The following is a 20,210-nucleotide window of genomic DNA, read 5'->3' as shown; positions in this document are numbered from 1 at the left end:
TCCCAGGAGTAAGCGTCTTTTAATTTCATGGCTGCAATCACCATCTGCAGTGATTTTGGAGCCCAGAAAAATAAAGTCAGCCACTCTTTCCACTGTTTCCCCATCTATTTCCCATGAAGTGATGGGACCAGATGCCATGATCTTAGTGTTCTGAATGTTGAGCTTTAAGCCAACTTTTTCACTCTCCTCTTTCACTTTCATCAAGAGGCTTTTTAGTTCCTCTTCACTTTCTGCCATAAGGGTGGTGTCATCTGCATATCTGAGGTTATTGATATTTCTCCCGGCAATCTTGATTCCAGCTTGTGTTTCTTCCAGTCCAGCGTTTCTCATGATGTACTCTACATAGAAGTTAAATAAGCAGGGTGACAGTATACAGCCTTGACATACTCCTTTTCCTATTTGGAACCAGTCTGTTCCATGTCCAGTTTTAACTGTTGCTTCCTGACCTGCATACAGATTTCTCAAGAGGCAGGTCAGGTGGTCTGGTATTCCCATCTCTTTCAGAATTTTCCAGAGTTTATAGTGATCCACACAGTCAAAGGCTTTGGCATAGTCAGTAAAGCAGAAACAGATGTTTTTCTGGAACTCTCTTGCTTTTTCAATGATCCAGCGGATGTGGGCAATTTGATCTCTGGTTCCTCTGCCTTTTCTAATGCTGAAGCCTGGCTTGGAGAATTTTGAACATTACTTTACTAGCATGTGAGATGAGTGCAATTGTGCAGTAGCTTGAGCATTCTTTGGCATTGCCTTTCTTTGGGATTGGAATGAAAACTGACCTTTTCCAGTCCTGTGGCCACTGCTGAGTTTTCCACATTTGCTGGCATATTGAGTGCGGCACTTTCACAGCATCATCTTTCAGGATTTGAAACAGCTCTACTGGAATTCCATCCCCTCCACTAGCTTTGTTCGTAGTGATGCTTTCTAAGGCCCACTTGACTCCACATTCCAAGATGTCTGGCTCTAGATTAGTGATCACATCATCATGATTATCTGGGCCGTGAAGATCTTTTTTGTACAGTTCTTCCATGTATTCTTGCCACCTCTTCTTAATGTCTTCTGCTTCTGTTAGGTCCATACCATTTCTGTCCTTTATCGAGCCCATCTTTGCATGAAGTGTTCCCTTGGTATCTCTAATTTTCTTGAAGAGATCTCTAGCCTTTCCCATTCTGTTCTTTTCCTCTATTTCTTTGCATTGATCACTGAAGAAGGCTTTCTTATCTCTTCTTGCTCTTCTTTGACATCAGCAGGTGGATTTCTTACCACTAGTACCACCTGGGAAGCCCTGTACCATATGGGCACAGGTTTTCCCCATCTCTTTCTAGCAATAGATTTTATAGAGTATTTTGCCAAACACCATGGATTGAAAGACATTATAAACTGGTTCTTTTTTTTTTTTTACATTGTATATATTATTTTAAAGAACACAAGCTCCATGAAGGGACAGATGTTTACCTGCTCCATTGTCCGCTGTGTCCCAGCACCTAGACACACACCTGGCCTGAGCTGACGTTCAGTTGCTGATAAAATGAGCTTAAATAGATGAGTTGTTTCCTGTTATATAAAACTATATCTTCTCCAGCAGAAGCTATGTTTACTGATTCTAAGTCTCCTCCTTTCTACTCCTTTCAGTGTGTTCCTGCCCTCACTTTCTCATTCGCTTTGTTTTTGAATTAAATATATTTTCACTTTTCTAGCTGTTTCACCGTGGTAAATGCCACCGCCATCCCCCTAGCCTGACATAAGTACTTTAATACACCTGGGAGTGTGTCCCCCGGGATAGATATGGAAGCTCGTTACTTCTTCCCCAATCCCAGCTAAACAGTTCTCAAGTCACGTCAAACAGATTATCAACAAGGAGTGCAGGCCAAGAAGTGTCAGGAGAGCTGTAGGCCAGAGCCGTAAGGAAGGAACAGGCAGGAAAAAGGCAAAATCAGAAGCAAGGAAGAGGGAACATCTCCGATTAACTGAAGGGCTGACAGGAACAAATGGGGAGACTGGGCTGGAGAGCTGGGTCATCCAGGCAAGTGGCTGGACATTAAACACTCAGGAAACCAATCAAGCAAGGCATCAGGGTCAGAAGCTGCACCAGCAGTGAGAAAGGAGCTCAGTACAGTTGAGCCAAGTTAGTTTGGACCAACCAAGGCTCTCTGAGAATGTCTTTCTGGGGAGGTCACTGGCCCCGGTCACCTATCTGCAGTAGGAATTGAGTTGACCAAGAGTGGAGCAATCCTTATGGGCTACCAGGGCAGGCTTGGCAAATGCGCTGTGTTCAGTCATGTCTGACTCTTTGTGGCCCCATGGACTGTAGGCCCCCAGGCTCTTCTGTCCATGGAATTTTCCAGGCAAGAATAATGGAGTGGGTTGCCATTTCCTACGATCTTCCCTACCCAGGGACTGAACCTGCATCTCTTGAGTCTCCTGTGTTGGCAGGTGGGTTCTTTACCAGTAGTGTCATCTGGGGCTTGGCAAACAATTGGAAATGATACACTGTATCTCAATCAATTTTGATAGCCTAAATTGTGTGACAACATGCATTTCCAATGTTCAAGGTCTTGCCGCCCCATAAATTTAGGGGCAGAAGAGAAAGTACCCAGAGCCATCATTAAAGGAAGGAAAAAAGGCAATTCTGGTGTCAACCAGTCTGGTTGTATTTATTATTGTATTTCACATAATTGCATAATGGTCCAAACTTGTCCCTTCTCTATGTTGAAGGACTAGGGGACTTTTTAACCCTTTATTAATGAAAACGACTGGTGTTCCTTTCATGAGATTGTCTCAGATGCCTCCAATTCTGGGAAGATAGTATCCAAATACCACTGAAATGACTTGCAACCCAATCGTTTCCTTAACTCAACACGCTCACTAATGTTTCCATAGGCAGCAGACTTCAGAGCGGGTCTTCGTAGAAAAAACTCTTCCTAAATGGAAAGAGTCATTTCATGAAACCAAACAAATCTTAGTCATATCTAACAGAGCAGTGTCTAATTTGATCATCTAACAGAGCAGTATATATTTTCATCCTTTGAACTAAAAACAATCAACAATAAACCTTTTCCTCTGTGTGGGGCGGGCAGACACACACGAGACCTGGGACTCACTCAGCCCCAGCTGGTCACAGGATGCGCTGTGCCCACCGTGATGAAAGCAGGGTAGAGGGACGAGGAAGTTTAGGTCCTGCTTCTCAAAAGCCCAGAATCATAGCTACCTACGGCAGCGTTCCCCCTCTCTCCAGATCTCCCCAAACCCCTCGCTCCCCAGCCCCCATCAACACTTCCGTGGTTTCAGAAACAGAGGGTGGTGCAGTGGCTAAGGGAACCCTGACTCTGGGGGAGGGCATCCTGGCTCCAGTCTCTCCCTCCGCCACAGTGTAGGTGACAGCGTAGACACTGAAGGACAGTTTGGACATTCATCAAGATTTAAGCAGGCACTTAATTCATGGCCCATGAGTCCATGTTTTCAGATTTAGTCAGATATATCTCTACAAATGTGCAAAAAGACATGGGAAAAGGATGTTCATGTCAGCAGAGTTAAGGAATAAGAAAACGCTGAGATGACCAGAATGTTATCTATGCGGGCTATTTATTAATGGGATCAGTTTTAGGAAATCTGTTCAAAGGAGATGTTTATAAGAATGACATGTTTATATGTTCTGACTTTAAGACTTTGAAAGTATGTTTTTAAATTATATACATAAATGGAAAATTCTAAAACAAAATACTGATGCTCAAATCTAGTTATGTAAAAGAAAAGGATATACTCTCCCGTGTACGTGCACGTAACAGAAACTAGAGAGTAAGTTAGTGACGACTTCTGAGGGGTAAAACTATGGGCTTCAGAAGCTTTTCACTTCATACTTCTCAATACTGTAAGACTTTAAAAAATGCAGAAGCTTCACCTTTTTAAAAATAATTTTTAAATATCAGGAAATACAGTAAGCATACAAAAGAAGCACATTAATATAAATGTGCACCTTAACGAATTATCAAAAGATCAACCTGAACAAACTTGGCTAGGTCAAGACGTAGAACAAACCAGTACCTCAGAAGCCACTTGCCTTCTCCTTCATGATCATAATTCTTCCTCATAAGTTTGACTGGTTATGACTTCCTCATAATCAGGAGTGCCATCCTGATTACGTGTTCATTTCCTTGCTTTTCTTTCTAGCACTGATATCTAATTATTCATGCATAAATGCTATGGTTTGCTATTGTGGTTTTAACTTTATAGAAATGGGACAATACAGTATGTATGCTATTGTGTTTGGCTTTTGTTCATCGTCCTGAAGATTTACCTATACTGCTGTGTGTGCATCTAAGGTTGGTTACTTCTCATTGCTACACAGAAGTATATCGATTAAACATATCATATTTACCCTATTCCATTCCCCTCCTGATAAGCATTAGCGTTGTATTCCGTTTTGGCTAACACAGTCAGTGCTGTTTATAAACATTCCTGTCCATCTGTTCTGGCGCACAGAAGCACCCATTCTATAGTGTCTACACAGGATGGACTTGCTAGATCATGGGATATTCATTATCTTTTATTATTTTACTCAATGGTGCCAAACTGTTGCCCAAAAGCCGTTTGTAACAATTAACACTCCCACCCACAATGTCTGAGACTGCCTATGCTTGCCCACACATGGTCCTGTCAGGCTTCAAAAATGTTTCACCCCTCCGGGTGGCTATGTAAAAATCTCTCATTGAGGTTTTAATTCATATTTCCCTGCTTACTAAAGAATGTGGAGTATTATTACTTTTATAATTTAAAATAATAAAGAAATATTAGATCAAGACCAGGGTATATACTATCACAGAGAGAGTCTTCCATGCTTCTCCCCGTGTATCCGCAATGAGGTCTTGTGGCTACTGTCCACATCAGTTTGAACTTTCAAATTAAAATGAAGCTGCATCTGTATGCTCTCTATCTGCACGTTCTAAAGGTCCTGGCAAGAGGCTGAAGGCATGGGGAGTGCACACATGAAGGGGCCTGGCCTTGATGTAAAAACCTTTGACCGGGAAGGAAAAGAGGTAGCAAAGACCCTCACGTGTGGTGCTTCAACCGCATCACTTGGGACTTGTTAGCGAGTCGAGGAAGAGAATCTAAAGACGTACGCATGGGAATGGGGACAGAGAGGCGTCTGCTGCAGAGGGGCAGTCTTGGGAGTGGAAAATAGACCTGGGGAAGAAAAAAAAGACTTCGTGTGTTGGTCAATTCACTTCTGAGAAACCTGAGTTTCCCTAGAGATTAAAACAATGAATAAGGTGCAAGTGGAGTGGGTTACTCCTTGGAAGAAAAGTTATGACCAACCTAGATAGTGTATTCAAAAGCAGAGACATTACTTTGCTGACTAAGGTCCGTCTAGTCAAGGCTATGGTTTTTCCGGTGGTCACGTATGGATGTGAGAGTTGGACTGTGAAGAAGGCTGAGCGCCAAAGAACTGATGCTTTTGAACTGTGGTGTTGGAGAAGACTCTTGAGAGTCCCTTGGACTGCAAGGAGATCCAACCAGTCCATTCTGAAGGAGATCGGCCCTGGGATTTCTTTGGAAGGAATGACGCTAAAGCTGAAACTCCAGTACTTTGGCCACCTCATGCGAACAGTTGACACATTGGAAAAGACTCTGATGCTGGGAGGGATTGGGGGCAGGAGGAGAAGGGGATGAGAGAGGATGAGATGGCTGGATGGCATCACAGACTCGATGGACGTGAGTCTGAGTGAACTCCGGGAGCTGGTGATGGACAGGGAGGCCTGGCGTGCTGCGATTCATGGGGTCGCAAAGAGTCGGACACGACTGAGTGACTGAACTGAACTGAACTGTAGTGGGTTAGAAGGAACTAATCGAGCATAAAGTGTGAAAATGAGCGGGTGAGGAACTGAAAGGGCACGGCTGTGCTCGGTTGCTTCAGTCATGCCTGACTCTTTGCAACCCTATGGATTGTTGCTCCCCAGGCCCCTCTGTCCATGGGATTCTCCAGGCAAGAATACTGGAGTGGGTGGCCGTGCCCTCCTCCAGGGGGTCTTCCCCACCCGGGGATGGAACCCTTGTCTCTTATGTCTACCTGCTTTGGCAGGCAGGTACTTTACCACTCACACCACTTGGACCCTAATTTAAGAAGAAGCACAAAATTTGGTATCTGGAAGGCAGTGGAAGGCTTCTTCAGAGCTAGTCCCTCTCTGTTCCCTGACTCATCTTCCCAAACCAGGGATGTGTCCTTCACCTTGTATTCATCCAGCCAAATGTGTGCCAGTCTGAGATTGTTATATTCCACGACTTTCATAATTTCAGAGTCGTTTGTCATGTGTTGCCTATTGATGTGTCCAACTCGAGAGCAGGGGATTACATAGAGCTGGCCTCCACACATCCAGATCTGTAGACGTAAGGAAAACAGAAAACACAGTAATGATTAGTGTCTGTTTGCGAAAAGGCAACTGCTGAATTAAAACAGAAACAACAGCAGCCATCATTAAGTGTCTTATTTCATTTAATCCTCACAGCAACCTTATACTGTGATCATCCCCGTTCTACAAATGAAGAAACTAATACCTACATTAGTCAAGAAGTTTTCCCAGTAATATAGTGGCAGAGCACAAATTTCAAACTCAAATCTGGCCCCAGAGTCGTGGCTCTGAATACTAAGCGGTCCTGCCTTGCCTGTACATGACCAGTTCTGATGCTGATCATAGGAAGACGGACAAGATACTTTGTCTTAGGCTATTCTCAAACAATATGCAGAAAGTAACATTTCCTGAGACTATTGAGTACTACTGGCTGTTGGGTTCAGTCGCTCAGTCGTGTCCAACTCTTTGCAACCCCATGGACTGCAGCCCTCCAGGCTCCTCTGTCCATGGGATTTCTCCAGGCAAGAATAGTGGATCAGGTTGGCTATTAATAGGTAACAAAAGAAACATTGATCATGGGTGACTTCAGTTATTCCTCTTTTTTTGTACTTAAAGCACTTTATAATGCTTATTTTTAATAACTTTTTTTTTACTACACACAAAAAATATGACCATAGGAAAAATAAGTGTAGAAAAGCAAACAGGAAAAAAGTCACCTTTTAAAGACTTCATCAGTCAATACTAATCTAAATTGTTGTTTAGTTGCTAAGTTGTGTCCCACTCTTTCGCAACTCCATGAACTGTAGCCCACCAGGCTCCTCTGTTCATGGGACTTACAAGGCAAGAATACTGGAGTGGGTTGCCATTTCCTTCTCTAGGGGATCTTCCCGACCCAGGGATTGAACTCATGCCTTCTGCACTGGTAGGGGAATTCTTTACCACTGAGCCACCAGGGGAACCGCCTAATAATCCAAGTGTGTATGCGTATATACATAGATATACAACAGTAAGATAACCTGCTTTTTTAATTTGACGTTTTGCAAAGTTATTTTTAAAGTCTTGTATTATTTGGAATAATACAAGAATATTAGAATGTTGGTAGTTTTAATTTTTTTGATTATTATAGATAATACCACAAAGAATGTGCTTGTAATATAAACCTCAGGTAGAGTATACTTACACAACTCTTCCATTTAATTCAGTGACTCTTACATGGTTCCTAGATCAGCAGCATCCGCATCAGTGGGGAACTCACAAATGCAAATCCCTGGGCCTACCCAGGCCTACTGACCCAAGAACGCTGGGTCTGGGGGCCCAGTATTTCCGTACTTTAATCAGTTCTTTAGGTGATTCTGATGCATTTTAAAGTGTGAGAACCACTGTTCTAATTAATCAAGGTCATCCATCCCAGATTTATAGATGTTTTCTTAGGAAATCCACCTAATCATTTAAAATAAGACTCATTAAAACAATACTCAAAAGTATTATGGTGAAAATATCAGACAGTCAGAAAGGATCATGTTAAAGAAAAGGGGAAAGCAGAACTTCTGGCATGAGACCTAATGGCTGGTACAACAAACTTCCAGGGTTCTTTAGAAATACCCGGAAATGTCCAACCAGTCCCTCCTAAAGGAGATCAGTCCTGGGTGTTCTTTGGAAGGACTGATGTTGAAGCTGAAGTTCCAGTGCTTTGGCCACCTCATGCGAAGAGCTGACTCATTGGAAAAGACTTTGATGCTGGGAGGGATTGGGGGCAGGAGGAGAAGGGGACGAGAGAGGATGAGATGGCTGGATGGCATCACCGACTCGATGGATGTGAGTCTGAGTGAACTCCGGGAGTTGGTGATGGACAGGGAGGCCTGGGGTGCTGCGGTTCATGGGGTCGCAAAGAGTCGGCCACGACTGAGCAACTGAACTGAACTGATCCCCATAAAATGTCTACAAAAATACACATTGACTTCCTTCTCCAGAATGCATGCCGCAGTATCTTCACCTGGCTCGCTCAGCTGGTAGAACGTGAGACTCTTAGGTGAATCACAAAGGATTTCCCGATGGTCTAGTGGTTGAGAATCCAGCTTGCGGTGGGGAGAACACGTGTTCAGTCCCTGGTCAGGGAATTAAGATCCCACATGCTGTGGGGCCGTTAGGCCCATACCCCACACCAAAGCTACCGAGCCTGCTCACCACAGGGAGGATCCTACATGCCACAGCTGAGACTCAATGCAGCCAAACAAATAAAATAGACTTTAAAAAAATAATGGAATAGAATGAATGGCACAAGAGAAAATCCCCCAGACCAGAAGCCCAGAAATTTAGGTTCTTTTTCGTCTTTGCTACATGCTGATGACCAGACATATCCTCTCTGAATCTCTTTCTCACCTGCAGTTGAGAACTAAGTAGCTGATCATTTAAGCTACTGCTTGGGGGTGCTTTGTTATGTAGCAAAAGCTACCTGATACCAGTCACCTGCAATGTTTTCATCTCTTTTTCAAGAGCTCTTAAGGAAATTTGGAAAATCAGTAATATCCATTCAATCATTAGGATGAATACAGAAGTATTTATTATTATCGGTGCAGTCTTATATGTGTGAAATGTTTCTTATCAAAAAAGAAATCTGGCTATGAGCAGAGAATAGAAACCAAAAGTCAAGTAACCAAAGTGATCAAGGGGGAGTGAAAGTAAAACGTATATTAAAAGACTTTCTCAAAAAATCAAATTGAGGATGCAATCGCAATTTATCCCCATTTTCATAGGACCCATGCAGTTTCTCCTTTCCTCTTGATTCATTCTCAAAGGGACACGATCCATCTGGACATGCCTTTTGTGCTGCTCATTGTCCATGTAGGAGACGGTCAGCTTTCTTTCTCGGATATACTGCTGGAAGTAGTCTCTCCAGCTCCCAGTATTACCATTATTATTGGAGGAGGAAGAGGATGGTGAGGAGGGAGAATGTCCCATCACGAGTGAGTATAGTGGGACTTCTCTGGTGGTCCAGAGGCTAAGACTCCACGCTCCCAAAGCAGGGCGTCTGAGTTCGATCCCTGGTCCAGGAACTAGACCCCACATGCCACAACTCAGAGTTCACAAGCCACAACTAAAGATCCCACGTGCTGCAATTAAGACCTGGTGCAGCCAAACAGATAGATTAATAATAATAAAAAAAAAAAACATAAAAAAAGAGTTAGTATAGTTTAATACTTCAGAGTCCAAACTCTGAGGCCACTCCATGTGGTTCAAAGCCCCCATGAGCCGTGTGATCTGGGGCAAGTTACCGAAGTTACTCAATCCATTTGTGTCTCAGTTTCCTCACCTGTAAAGCGAGGATAACAACAGTACCGGCCTTACTACTGAGCCTGCGCACTTCAGAGCCCGCCTGCCACAGCTGGAGAGCTTGTGTGGCAAAACTAGAGAGCCTAGGCCCCTAGAAAGATCGTGCACTGAAAAGAGAGATCCCACGGAAAGCAGCAAAGGCCCTGCCTGCAGCAACTAAGATCCAACGCAGCCAAATAAGTTAAAAAAAAAAAAAGTACCTGCCTCATGGGATTGTTATGAACATCAGATAATCTGACGCTTGTAAAGTGCGTAGGGTTTGTGTTTTGTAAAATGAGAGTGTCTCTGCTGTAGTGAAGTGTGGTAGATCGCAAGCATGCCCACACAGGCTTTTCATTCCTACCTGCACATCTAACTGCTATGTAACTCTGTACTCCATTCATCAAGAAATGAGGTTTATTTCTCCATCTCTTGAAACTGTTCTTGGCCTTATGACTTGCTTTGGCCAACAGGACATTAACAAAGGTGATGCTTGAAAAGTGTGTGCAGCACTTTGGGATCTGCTGCCCTTGGGAACCTGGTGACCACTTCACAGTGAATGAACCTCACTAGCCTGCCTAACCACGAGAGACAAACAGTCTGGTCATCTCCACTGCCCCAACACTGGACACTGGCCAATGTCCAGACATGTAGATGAGGCCATCCCATGCTAGCCAGCACCAGCTGACCCTCCAGATGAACACAGATGTGTAAGCAGGACCAGTAAAATCAACCCTCCTGGCTGTGAACAAAAGAACCACTTTAGCAACGCAACAACTTTTGAGGAGTAACAGTTGATTATTGTTTCAAGCCACTGTATTTTTGGGACAGTTTGTTACACAGCAAAAACTAACTGATACACTAAGGAAGTAAATGGGACCTCTTATCCCCTTAGCTGTGCTCATTCCAGAAACTTGGTGTGATTGATGAAAATACAGTTCTGTGAACACTGTCTCACTCTCCACCCCTCACCAAGGAGCAGAGTATATTGCTCTGACACACTGACCTTGGGCTTGTCCGTTTGGCGTGCTTTGGCCCATGGAACGTGAGCAGACACAGTGCCTCTGGAGACTTTAGATAGGCTGTGTGGGTTGCCTCAACTTTCGCCTTCCTACTCTCAACATAAGAACATGCCCAGGGCTGCTAGTAGAATGACCAGCAAAGCTGAGCAGACTCAGAGACGCCCAGGCAGAGCCATGCTGGCCGACCCACAGACATCTGAAAGAAGAAAGTAGATGCTTCTTGTTCTGAATTGCCTGTTTTTGAGCTGGTCTATAACAAGCATCATCATGGCATTAGCTGACTGGTAAATGGGCTGTCCTTGACACCCCTTTCTCTTAGCACCCGCCTAGCTGGTCAGCCTACCTATGGGACATTCTTATGATGGTAACGTGTAGGCAACTGGTCACAGAAGCTTATGACTCAGGAGAAGGAACCGGGAAGGGGCAAGAATTGGTATCACTTGCATCTATTAGTCATGCAAACATGACCTGGATAAGGTTATGGAGCAGGTGGAGCGAGCAGAGAGGGACACAGGGAAACCCCTACAGGGTGGCAATTCTGAGAAGTAGCTGATCTGAGCAGGGGGCTGGGTGCTGAGCAGCTTGCCTAGTCCTCATAGTATAGACCCTGGAGAACCTGCTTCAGCCCTTCTCTAGCACAAACCCAACGTTTGTGGTTTGCTCTCAAACTACAACCTCCACGGGCTGCAGCAACCGTGGGCTGAATCTGAGCTGGTGTCCGGGTCTAAGGGCCCAGTCTGGAGGTGAGGCAGGTGGTTCTCCAGGTGTAGAGCAGGGCCTTGGGCCCGAAGCAATGTCCTGACCCTTTGGGGTACAGTGGGATGGAGCCCTGGGGCAGGGGAGCCAGCCTGCCCCAGAGTGCAGGGCGCAGGCTGCCTGCTCTCTCAGGGAACCAGAGGTGCCGACTCGGAGCCTGATCTGAGGCTTATTCCGAGGTTGGAATTGAAGCTGTAGCTCTGAGGGCACCAGCGAATCATCACTTCCCACGAGCAATGGTAACACCGAGCTTGGGGCGACTAAAGCAAGTTCAGGGCATCGGAGGCATCCAATATATGGCCAGCCTTATTGAGAAGCCTGGGCTCAATAAGGCTGGTAAAGCGTCTGCCTGCAATGCAGGAGACCCATGTTCGATCCCTGGGTTGGGAAGATCCCCTGGAGAAGGAAATGGCAATCCACCCCAGTACTCTTGCCTGGAAAATCCCATGGACAGAGGTGCCTGGTAGGCTACAGTCCATGGGGTGGCAAAGAGTCGGACACAACCGAGTGACTTCACATTCATTCATTAGTGAGAAGTGACTTAGAAACTGGGTAAACCAGAGCTGGGGGGCCGGTGGGGGGGCCTTAAGACCTGAAGCTGAATAGATCATACAAGCCAGGAAGGGACAGGTTTGGAGCACACTGCTTGTGAGTTCTGTGAATCTGCCAAGTTATACTACCTCTCTGTGCCTCGGTTTCTCCACTCTAAACAGGAGACGATGCGGGTACCTACCTCCCAGATTTATTGTCAGGATGAAGTGAGCTAATATCTGTAATATTTCACAGTGGTACATGTCACACATGATAACAACTGGAAAAACAAATACATTTGTATCTTCAATCTCACCTTACATGCCACTTCTGCAGGGAAGCAACTGAAGACACTTCCCTCCCCCAAGACAAGGCCAGGTTCCCCTTCTATATGACCTCACAGTACTCTGTATTTCTCCTTCATTGCAGTGATCAGAAATACAACTAAATAACTAATCATCTCACTCTACCCCGAAGAGAATGGAAGCTTTATACCGTTCGAAACCACTTCCACATTAAGGGCCGCTGTACTTTAGCACCCAGTACAGTGCTTGGCACATAACAGTTTCTCAGTAAATATCGTTCAGTGAGTGAGTGAGTGAGTGAGTGAATGAAAGCGGATTTCGTCTTCTGAATACCCAGCACGTGGCACAGCCTGACGCAAGAGCTACTCCTTAGATGATGGGTGTGTTCAACCTCAAACTTCACTTGAGCTCTCAAGAGAGTCCAAAACTGAGACGACTGTCTTTTGTTTAGTCCGAAGCTAAAATGGGATGTGGGTTTTAGCACCACACCGGTGTCAGTTAAAGCCACAGAAGCTGATGCAGGCTCACTAGGAAAAGGATCAACCAGGGGATGGCACAAACACTGGCCAAGGAGAAGAGACTGCTGCAGATCCTGGGGGCCCTGGTTCGCCTTTTGACCCCTTTGGGTCCCTTTTGTTTCTGGGTCATGGGGGGGGAAGGCTGAGAGGCGGAGAAGGCTGGCGTGGTGGCTGCAGGTGGCTGGCTCAGGGCATTTGGCTGGCTCAGCGGAGAGCTCTTTCCTAGCAGACAAGGAAACATTGAGCTAGGTTAACAACAGGCGTGGCTTCACAGATGCGAAAGATGGCTCCATACCAGCCCTGAGCCCTGAAGAGCACACGGGGTGAGGAGCAAGTGTCGTCAAGAAGTGTCTTGGGAACAACCATGTTTGAGAGATACACAGAAGAATAAATTCCTGCAAAGGAGATTGAGCACAGCTGAGCAACGCAAGGGGATTTTGTGTTGAACACAGCTCAATGCCTTTTTGTTGCATTTTGCTCTGAAACTCCAAGAACACTTCTGGGAAAGACTGGTCACTAGAAGTAATCTGTCTGCCATTGCAGGGGCTTCCCAGGTGGCGCTGGTGGCAAAGAGCCTGCCTGCCAATGCCGGAGACATAAGAGACGCAGGTTCGATCCCTGGGTTGGAGGATCCTTTGGAGGAGGCCATGGCACCCCACTCCAGTATTCTTGCCTGGAGAATCCCATGGACAAGAAGAGCCTGGCAGGCTACAGTCCATGGGGTCACAAAGAGTCGGACACAACTGAAGTTGACTTAGCACACATGCCAGTGCAGGAGACACAAGAAATGCAGGTTCAATTGCTGGGTCAGGAAGATCTCCTGGAGGAGGAAAATGGTAACCCACTCCAGTATACTTGCCTGAAAAATTCCACGGACAAGCGGAGGCTGGTGGGCGACGGTCCATGGAGTCACAAAGGGTCAGACACGACTGTGCACACACATATGCATCAATACTAGAGTAACCTCAAGCACAGGGAAGACCAGAAGCCGTCCACTGGGGACACTAATAGGGAACTGGTAACAGTGCCAGAAATGACGCCAGAGAGATGATGCTGAGGGCCTCCGGACAGTGATTCACTGCAATGAGTGAGAAATGAAGTGGATGCAGCTGTAGCTGATCCCTCATCAGGAAAAATCAGGTTACTTGGGCAGAGGGGCCACCAGTGTCAAGAGAGTGCCTAGCTATTTATTAATTTACATGTTTGTTTATGAAAATTGAGACCCAAGCATCCTTGAAACAGATGAAAGCACCATTAGGAATGAAGTTGCTGACAATATTGAAGCAAAAATTATGAGTGAACTTGAGGAATAAGTTAACCGTTATTGCTGTCTGGAGGGAAGGTAAAACCAAGGCAAGGAATATACTCAGTTTTCAAAGATGCATCATTCACAAAATCGATTCAGTTCTGAGACACAAGGATGTGCTTATTAAGTTACTAGGTCCTGAAAAGGGAAGATTTTTCTTATGCTTCATTCTCAAAGCCCACTGTAATCAAATAAGTAATAATCAACCAAGCAATAAAAAGTACCAAAGGCATTGAGGGTCACAAAAATGATGCCTGCATGAGAGTGGAACAAATGAGTAGGAACAAAAGCAATGAAAATAAACTCATAAGATACTGCTAAATAGGGGCTTAGAGGAAGAATCAGTTCAGTTCAGTCACTCAGTCGTGTCTGACTCTTTGTGACCCCATGAACCGCAGCACGCCAGGCCTCCCTGTCCGTCACCAACTCCCGGAGTTCACTCAGACTCACGTCCATTGAGTCCATGATGCCATCCAGCCATCTCATCCTCTGTCATTCCCTTCTCCTCCTGCCCCCAATCCCTCCCAGCATCAGAGTCTTTTCCAGTGAGTCAACTCTTCGCATCAGGTGGTCAAAGTACTGGAGCTTCAGCTTTACCATCATTCCTTCCAAAGAACACCCAGGACTGATCTCCTTCAGGATGGACTGGTTGGATCTCCTTGCAGTCCAAGGAACTCTCAAGCGTCCTCTCCAACACCACAGTTCAAAAGCATCAGTTCTTCGGTGCTCAGCTTTCTTCACAGTCCAATTCTCACATCTGTACATGACCACTGGAAAAACCACAGCCTTGACTAGATGGACCTTTATTGGCAAAGTAATGTCTCTTGTTTTGAATATGCTATCTAGGTTGGTCATAACTTTTCTTCCAAGGAGTAAGTGTCTTTTAATTTCATGGCTGCAGTCACCATCTGCAGCGATTTTGGAGCCCCCCAAAATAAAGTCTGCCACTGTTTCCACTGTTTCCCCATCTATTTCCCATGAAGTGATGGGACTAGATGCCATGATCTTCATTTTCTGAATGTTGAGCTTTAAGCCAATTTTTTCACTCTCCTCTTTCACTTTCAAGAGGCTCTTTAGTTCCTCTTCACTTTCTGCCATAAGGGTGGTATCATCTGCATATCTGAGGTTATTGATATTTCTCCCGGCAATCTTGATTCCAGCTTGTGCTTCTTCCAGCCCAGCGTTTCTCATGATGTACTCTGCATAGAAGTTAAATAAGCAGGGTGACAATATACAGCCTTGACATACTCCTTTTCCTATTTGGAACCAGAATACATTGCTCTAAATATCCCTATAGTCAAAATAAGGTATCCGAAGCATTAGAAAATATGTTTGGGCTTTAATTTTAAAAAATACAGAACGTAGCCAGCCAAAAGAAAAGAGGGAGATAAAAATCTAAAGCAGAAAAAAAAAATTGGAAAAACACAAAAAGCAGATCTGACAAACATCTAAGTACATGCTGAAAGAAACACAATTCAAAGTACAATCTCTGCAAGTGATCTCAGAGAATATAAAGGGTGGTTGACAAAATTAAAGTAAGAGCAACAGGGCCGTCACTTATGTATCAGCTCCTATCACTATCTTAAGGGCTTTCCCCCAGTGGCTCAGCAGGTAAAGAATTCGCCTGCAGTGAGGAAGATGCAGGAGACTTGGTTTGATCCGTGTGTCGGGAAGACCCCCTGGAGAAGGAAATGGGAGCCCGCTCCAGTATTCTTGCCTGGAGAATCCCATGGACAGAGGAGCCTGGTGGGCTACAGTCCACGGGGTCGTAAGAATTAGACACGACTGAGTGACTAACACACACACACTTCTAGGGAAGCTAAAGCTCAGAGAGGATAGGAATTTTCTCATAAAGGAAGCAGTTTTCTCTACATCTGACTGTCTCTGTTAGAAAAGACACAAAGCAGAGAAAAGTGAGGGGAAAAACGTGAAGGGCAATGATGATGAGCTGACAGCCCACATTTTTATGCACAGTTCAAAGTAATCATTGTAAAAATCTATTAGAATTCAGTCAAATGCAAAAAAATGACCTATAATAAACATATGATAAACGTTTGAATTGTCATACCTTAGTATCTTCTTCAGACTCTCCAGGCATATCTACTTTGTACCTTATTCTCCAGCCCAATTATTTCATTAAATCTTTTTTTTTTTTTTGGTCATGACATGCACCTTGCGGATCTTAGTTCCCTGACTAGGGATTGAACCCAGTCCTTTATCAGTGAAAGCACAGACCACCAGGGAATTCCCACATTAAATTGTTATACAGTTCTGAGAATGGAATTTTTATTTATTCCTATTTAACAGGTGCGGGCTTCCCTGGTGGCTCAGTGGCAAAGAATCTGTCTGCCGATGCAGGAGACACAGGTTCAGTTCCTGGGTTGGGAAGATCCCCTGGAGAAGAAAATGGTAACCCATTCTTGCCTGGGAAATTCCATGGACAGAGGAGCCTTGTAGGCTACAGTCCATGGGATTGTAAAGAGTTGGATGTGACTCAGCAACTAGATAACAATTTAACAGATGAGAAAACTTAGAACCAGAAAAGAGAATCACCTGCCAAGCGTCTTATAGCAAGTGAGCGACAGGGTTGGGACTCACCCTGATGTCTAGTGTTCTTGTATCATAGAATTTTTTTTAAGTTAAATCTATTATTTCTATTGGTATAATTTGTACACCACCAGAAATTCACCCTTCTAAAATATATAACTCAGTGATCTTCAGTATTTTCACAAGGTTGCATAATCCTCGCCACCATTGAGTTCCAGGACATTTCACCACCCCAAATAGAAACCTGGTCCCCATCAGCAGTCACTCTCCTCCCCCCACCCCTGGCAACCGCTGATTCACGTTCTGTTCCTGTGGATGCGCTTAGTCTGGGCATTTTATCTGAATGGACTCATAAATACATGGTCTTTTGTATTTGGGGCTTCCCTGAGAACTCAGCTGGTAAAGAATCCGCCTACAATGCAGGAGACCTGGGTTCGATCCCTGGATTGGGAAGACCCCCTGGAAAAGGGAAAGGTTACTGACTCCATGGACCTAGAGAATTTGATGGACCGTATAGCCCCTGGGGTCACAAGGAGTTGGACACGACTGAGCGACTTTCACTCACTCACCCCATGTGCATCTGGCTTCTTCCACTTAGCAAAATGTCTTCAAGTTTTATCCATGCTGTAGCAGGTATCTCAAGATTCAAGAGTCAGGTGACAATTTAGACATCTTCTATCAAATCCTCTTATTTTACAGATAGAAAACAGAGGCCTAACTCAGCCTATACATTTAGTGACAAGTCCTCTCCCTCCTAATCCTGTATTTTTTCTACCATGCTACAACTACCAAGAGATTCCACAAACAGATGAAAAATATCATATTAATTTAACTTATCTGACGTTAGAAAAAAACATAGGTAAGAAAACCTGATGTTTTATGAAAGGCTTTCCATTTCTGTAAGTGAAAGTTGCTCAGTTGTGTCTGACTCTTTTCGACCTCATGGACTACATACAATCCATGGGATTGTATATAATCCATGAGATTCTCCAGGCCAGAATACTCGAGTGGGTAGCCGTTCCCTTCTCCAGGGGATCTTCCCAACTCAGCGATCGAACCCAGGTCTCCTGCATTTGCAGGCGGACTCTTTACCAGCTGAGCCACTAGGGAAGCCCGTTTCTGTAAGGAATCCCATAAATCAATGACTTGATATAGCACCTGATGCTCATGTAGGGAAACAGCATAGCTGCCACAGCATATTATGTGACTTAAAGTTAGATTTTACTTTCTATGTATAAAGGTAACTATTGAAAACATAAGGTTGGAATTACCCTTAGTGAAAGTTCCAAGTTTTCTCCTCCCCACAGATTCATGCCCTTGTCGTACTGTCCAATTTCATTAAAATAATTCCTACTAATAGCAAAAATTCCTCCAGCCATTGCAGGTGACCTACAAAGGACACACAGATATTAGATTAATTCCCTATGTGCAGGCATTATGGATTTTAGCCAAAGTTGTATTGAATATAGTGATAACAGTTAAAAACTAGAAAAAACCCACGTTAGCTTCAAAATTTTCCTTTGATACATTGAAGTATGTACTCATTTAATTCTCATGACAGCATGTGACATTTATTCCCCAGACTTACAGAGAAAGAAATAAGGTTCAGAAAGGTTACGTAACTCATAGAAGATCACACAACTCTAGCTAAATTAAAATAGAGGCAAAGATGAAGGACTTGTCAGGTTATGGTGTTAGAAAATTGACTCATATAGTTTGTGAAACAAAGAGGGTAACATTAAAGGAGAAGTGAGCCTGCAGTCAAAGTGATTAGAAAATGTGGGAAGTGACCTGGAGAAAGTCTCTTGAGAAACAGCCTCATAAATGCAACTAGAAGCCCTAACAATGGGGTTATTCTCACATTTAAAAATATATTTTCCAAGACTAATATCCGAGGAAAATGACCTTCTTCTCAAACTATAAAACTATAGACAGAAGCCCTTGGATAAATATTTTATATATGAATTTGGCAGACCTTGACTTTTTCTGGGCTATCCACAGTGCTCGTATTCTGATCGTTGATCAACATGCAACTCATTCCTGAGAATCATGTCTACATTTTAAAGCTGGACAGCTGAAACCCAGGGGTATGTGGTATTCTGCACTGGGATGAGACACTCAGTTCAGTTCAGGTCAGTCACTGTCGTGTCCGACTCTTTGTGACCTCATGAACCGCAGCACGCCAGGCCTCCCTGTCCATCACCAACTCCCAGAGTCCACCCAAACCCATGTCCATCGAGTCTATGATGCCATCCAACCATCTCATCCTCTGTCCTCCCCTTCTCCTCCTGCCCTCAATCTTTCCCAGCATCAGGGTCTTTTCAAATGAGTCAGCTCTCTGCATCAGGTGGCCAAAGTATTGGAGTTTCAGCTTCAACATCAGTCCCTCCAATGAACGCCAGGACTGATTTCCTTTAGGATGGACTGGTTGCATCTCCTTGCAGTCCAAGGGACTCTCAAGAGTCTTCTCCAACACCACAGTTCAAAAGCATCAATTCTTCGGTGCTCAGCTTTCTTTATACTCCAACTCTCACATCCATTCATGACTACTGGAAAAACCATAGCCTTGACTAGATGGACCTTTGTTGGGAAAGTAATGTTTCTGCTTTTTAATATGCTGTCTAGGTTGGTCATAACTTTCCTTCCAAGGAGTAAGTGTCTTTTAGTTTCATGGCTGCAATAACCAACCACAGTGATTTTGGAGCCCAGAAAAATAAAGTCAGCCACTCTTTCCACTGTTTCCCCATCTATTTTCCATGAAGTGATGGGACCAGATGCCATGATCTTAGTTTTCTGAATGTTGAGCTTTAAGCCAACTTTTTCACTCTCCTCTTTCACTTTCATCAGGAGGCTTTTTAGTTCCTCTTCACTTTCTGCCATAAGGGTGGTGTCATCTGCATATCTGAGGTTATTGATATTTCTCCTGGCAATCTTGATACCAGCTTGTGCTTCTTCCAGCCCAGGGTTTCTCATGATGTACTCTGCATAGAAGTTAAATAAGCAGGGTGACAATATACAGCCTTGACGTACTCCTTTTCCTACTTGTAACCAGTCTGTTGTTCCATGTCCAGTTCCAACTGTTCCTTCCTGACCTGCATACAGGTTTCTCAAGAGGCAGGTCGGGTGCTCTGATATTCCCATCTCTTTCAGAATTTTCCAGAGTTTATAGTGATCCACACAGTCAAAGGCTTTGGCATAGTCAGTAAAGCAGAAACAGATGTTTTTCTGGAACTCTCTTGCTTTTTCCATGATCCAGCAGATGTTGGCAATTTGATCTCTGGTTCCTCTGCCTTTTCTAAAACCAGCTTGAACATCAGGAAGTTCACAGTTCACATATTGCTGAAGCCTGGCTTGGCGAATTTTGAGCATTACTTTACTAGCATGTGAGATGAGTGCAATTGTGCGGTAGTTTGAGCATTCTTTGGTGTTGCCTTTCTTTGGGATTGGAATGAAAACTGACCTTTTCCAGTCCTGTGGCCACTGCTGAGTTTCCCAAATTTGCTGGAATAGTGAGTGCAGCACTTTCACAGCATCATCTTTCAGGATTTGAAACAGCTCAACTGGAATTCCATCAC

The 20,210-nt window shown here is 44.3% G+C and overlaps 1 protein-coding gene across 4 annotated transcripts in view; it reads right to left on the bottom strand.

Moving 5' to 3' along the window:
* Window positions 1-2,627: 2,627 nt before the first annotated feature.
* The window catches only part of GALNTL5 (polypeptide N-acetylgalactosaminyltransferase like 5), a 108,088-nt gene continuing 90,505 nt past the window's right edge, over window positions 2,628-20,210 (bottom strand). For 2 of the 4 annotated variants that reach the window (XM_069587186.1, XM_069587187.1), the window contains 4 exons: window positions 17,907-18,024; window positions 6,221-6,370; window positions 5,048-5,178; window positions 2,628-2,918 (listed from right to left, as the gene is read on the bottom strand). In XM_069587186.1, the coding sequence (XP_069443287.1) occupies window positions 2,888-2,918; window positions 5,048-5,178; window positions 6,221-6,370; window positions 17,907-18,024 (430 nt within the window). In that variant the 3' untranslated portion in view covers window positions 2,628-2,887. The remainder of the gene's footprint in view (window positions 2,919-5,047; window positions 5,179-6,220; window positions 6,371-17,906; window positions 18,025-20,210) is intronic. The other 2 variants (XM_069587189.1, XM_069587188.1) reach the window with 1 other exon arrangement.

This window comes from Ovis canadensis, chromosome 4, assembly GCF_042477335.2.
Source record: "Ovis canadensis isolate MfBH-ARS-UI-01 breed Bighorn chromosome 4, ARS-UI_OviCan_v2, whole genome shotgun sequence".
Taxonomy (NCBI): domain Eukaryota; kingdom Metazoa; phylum Chordata; class Mammalia; order Artiodactyla; family Bovidae; genus Ovis; species Ovis canadensis.
This window is presented reverse-complemented; position numbering and strand designations above follow the sequence as displayed.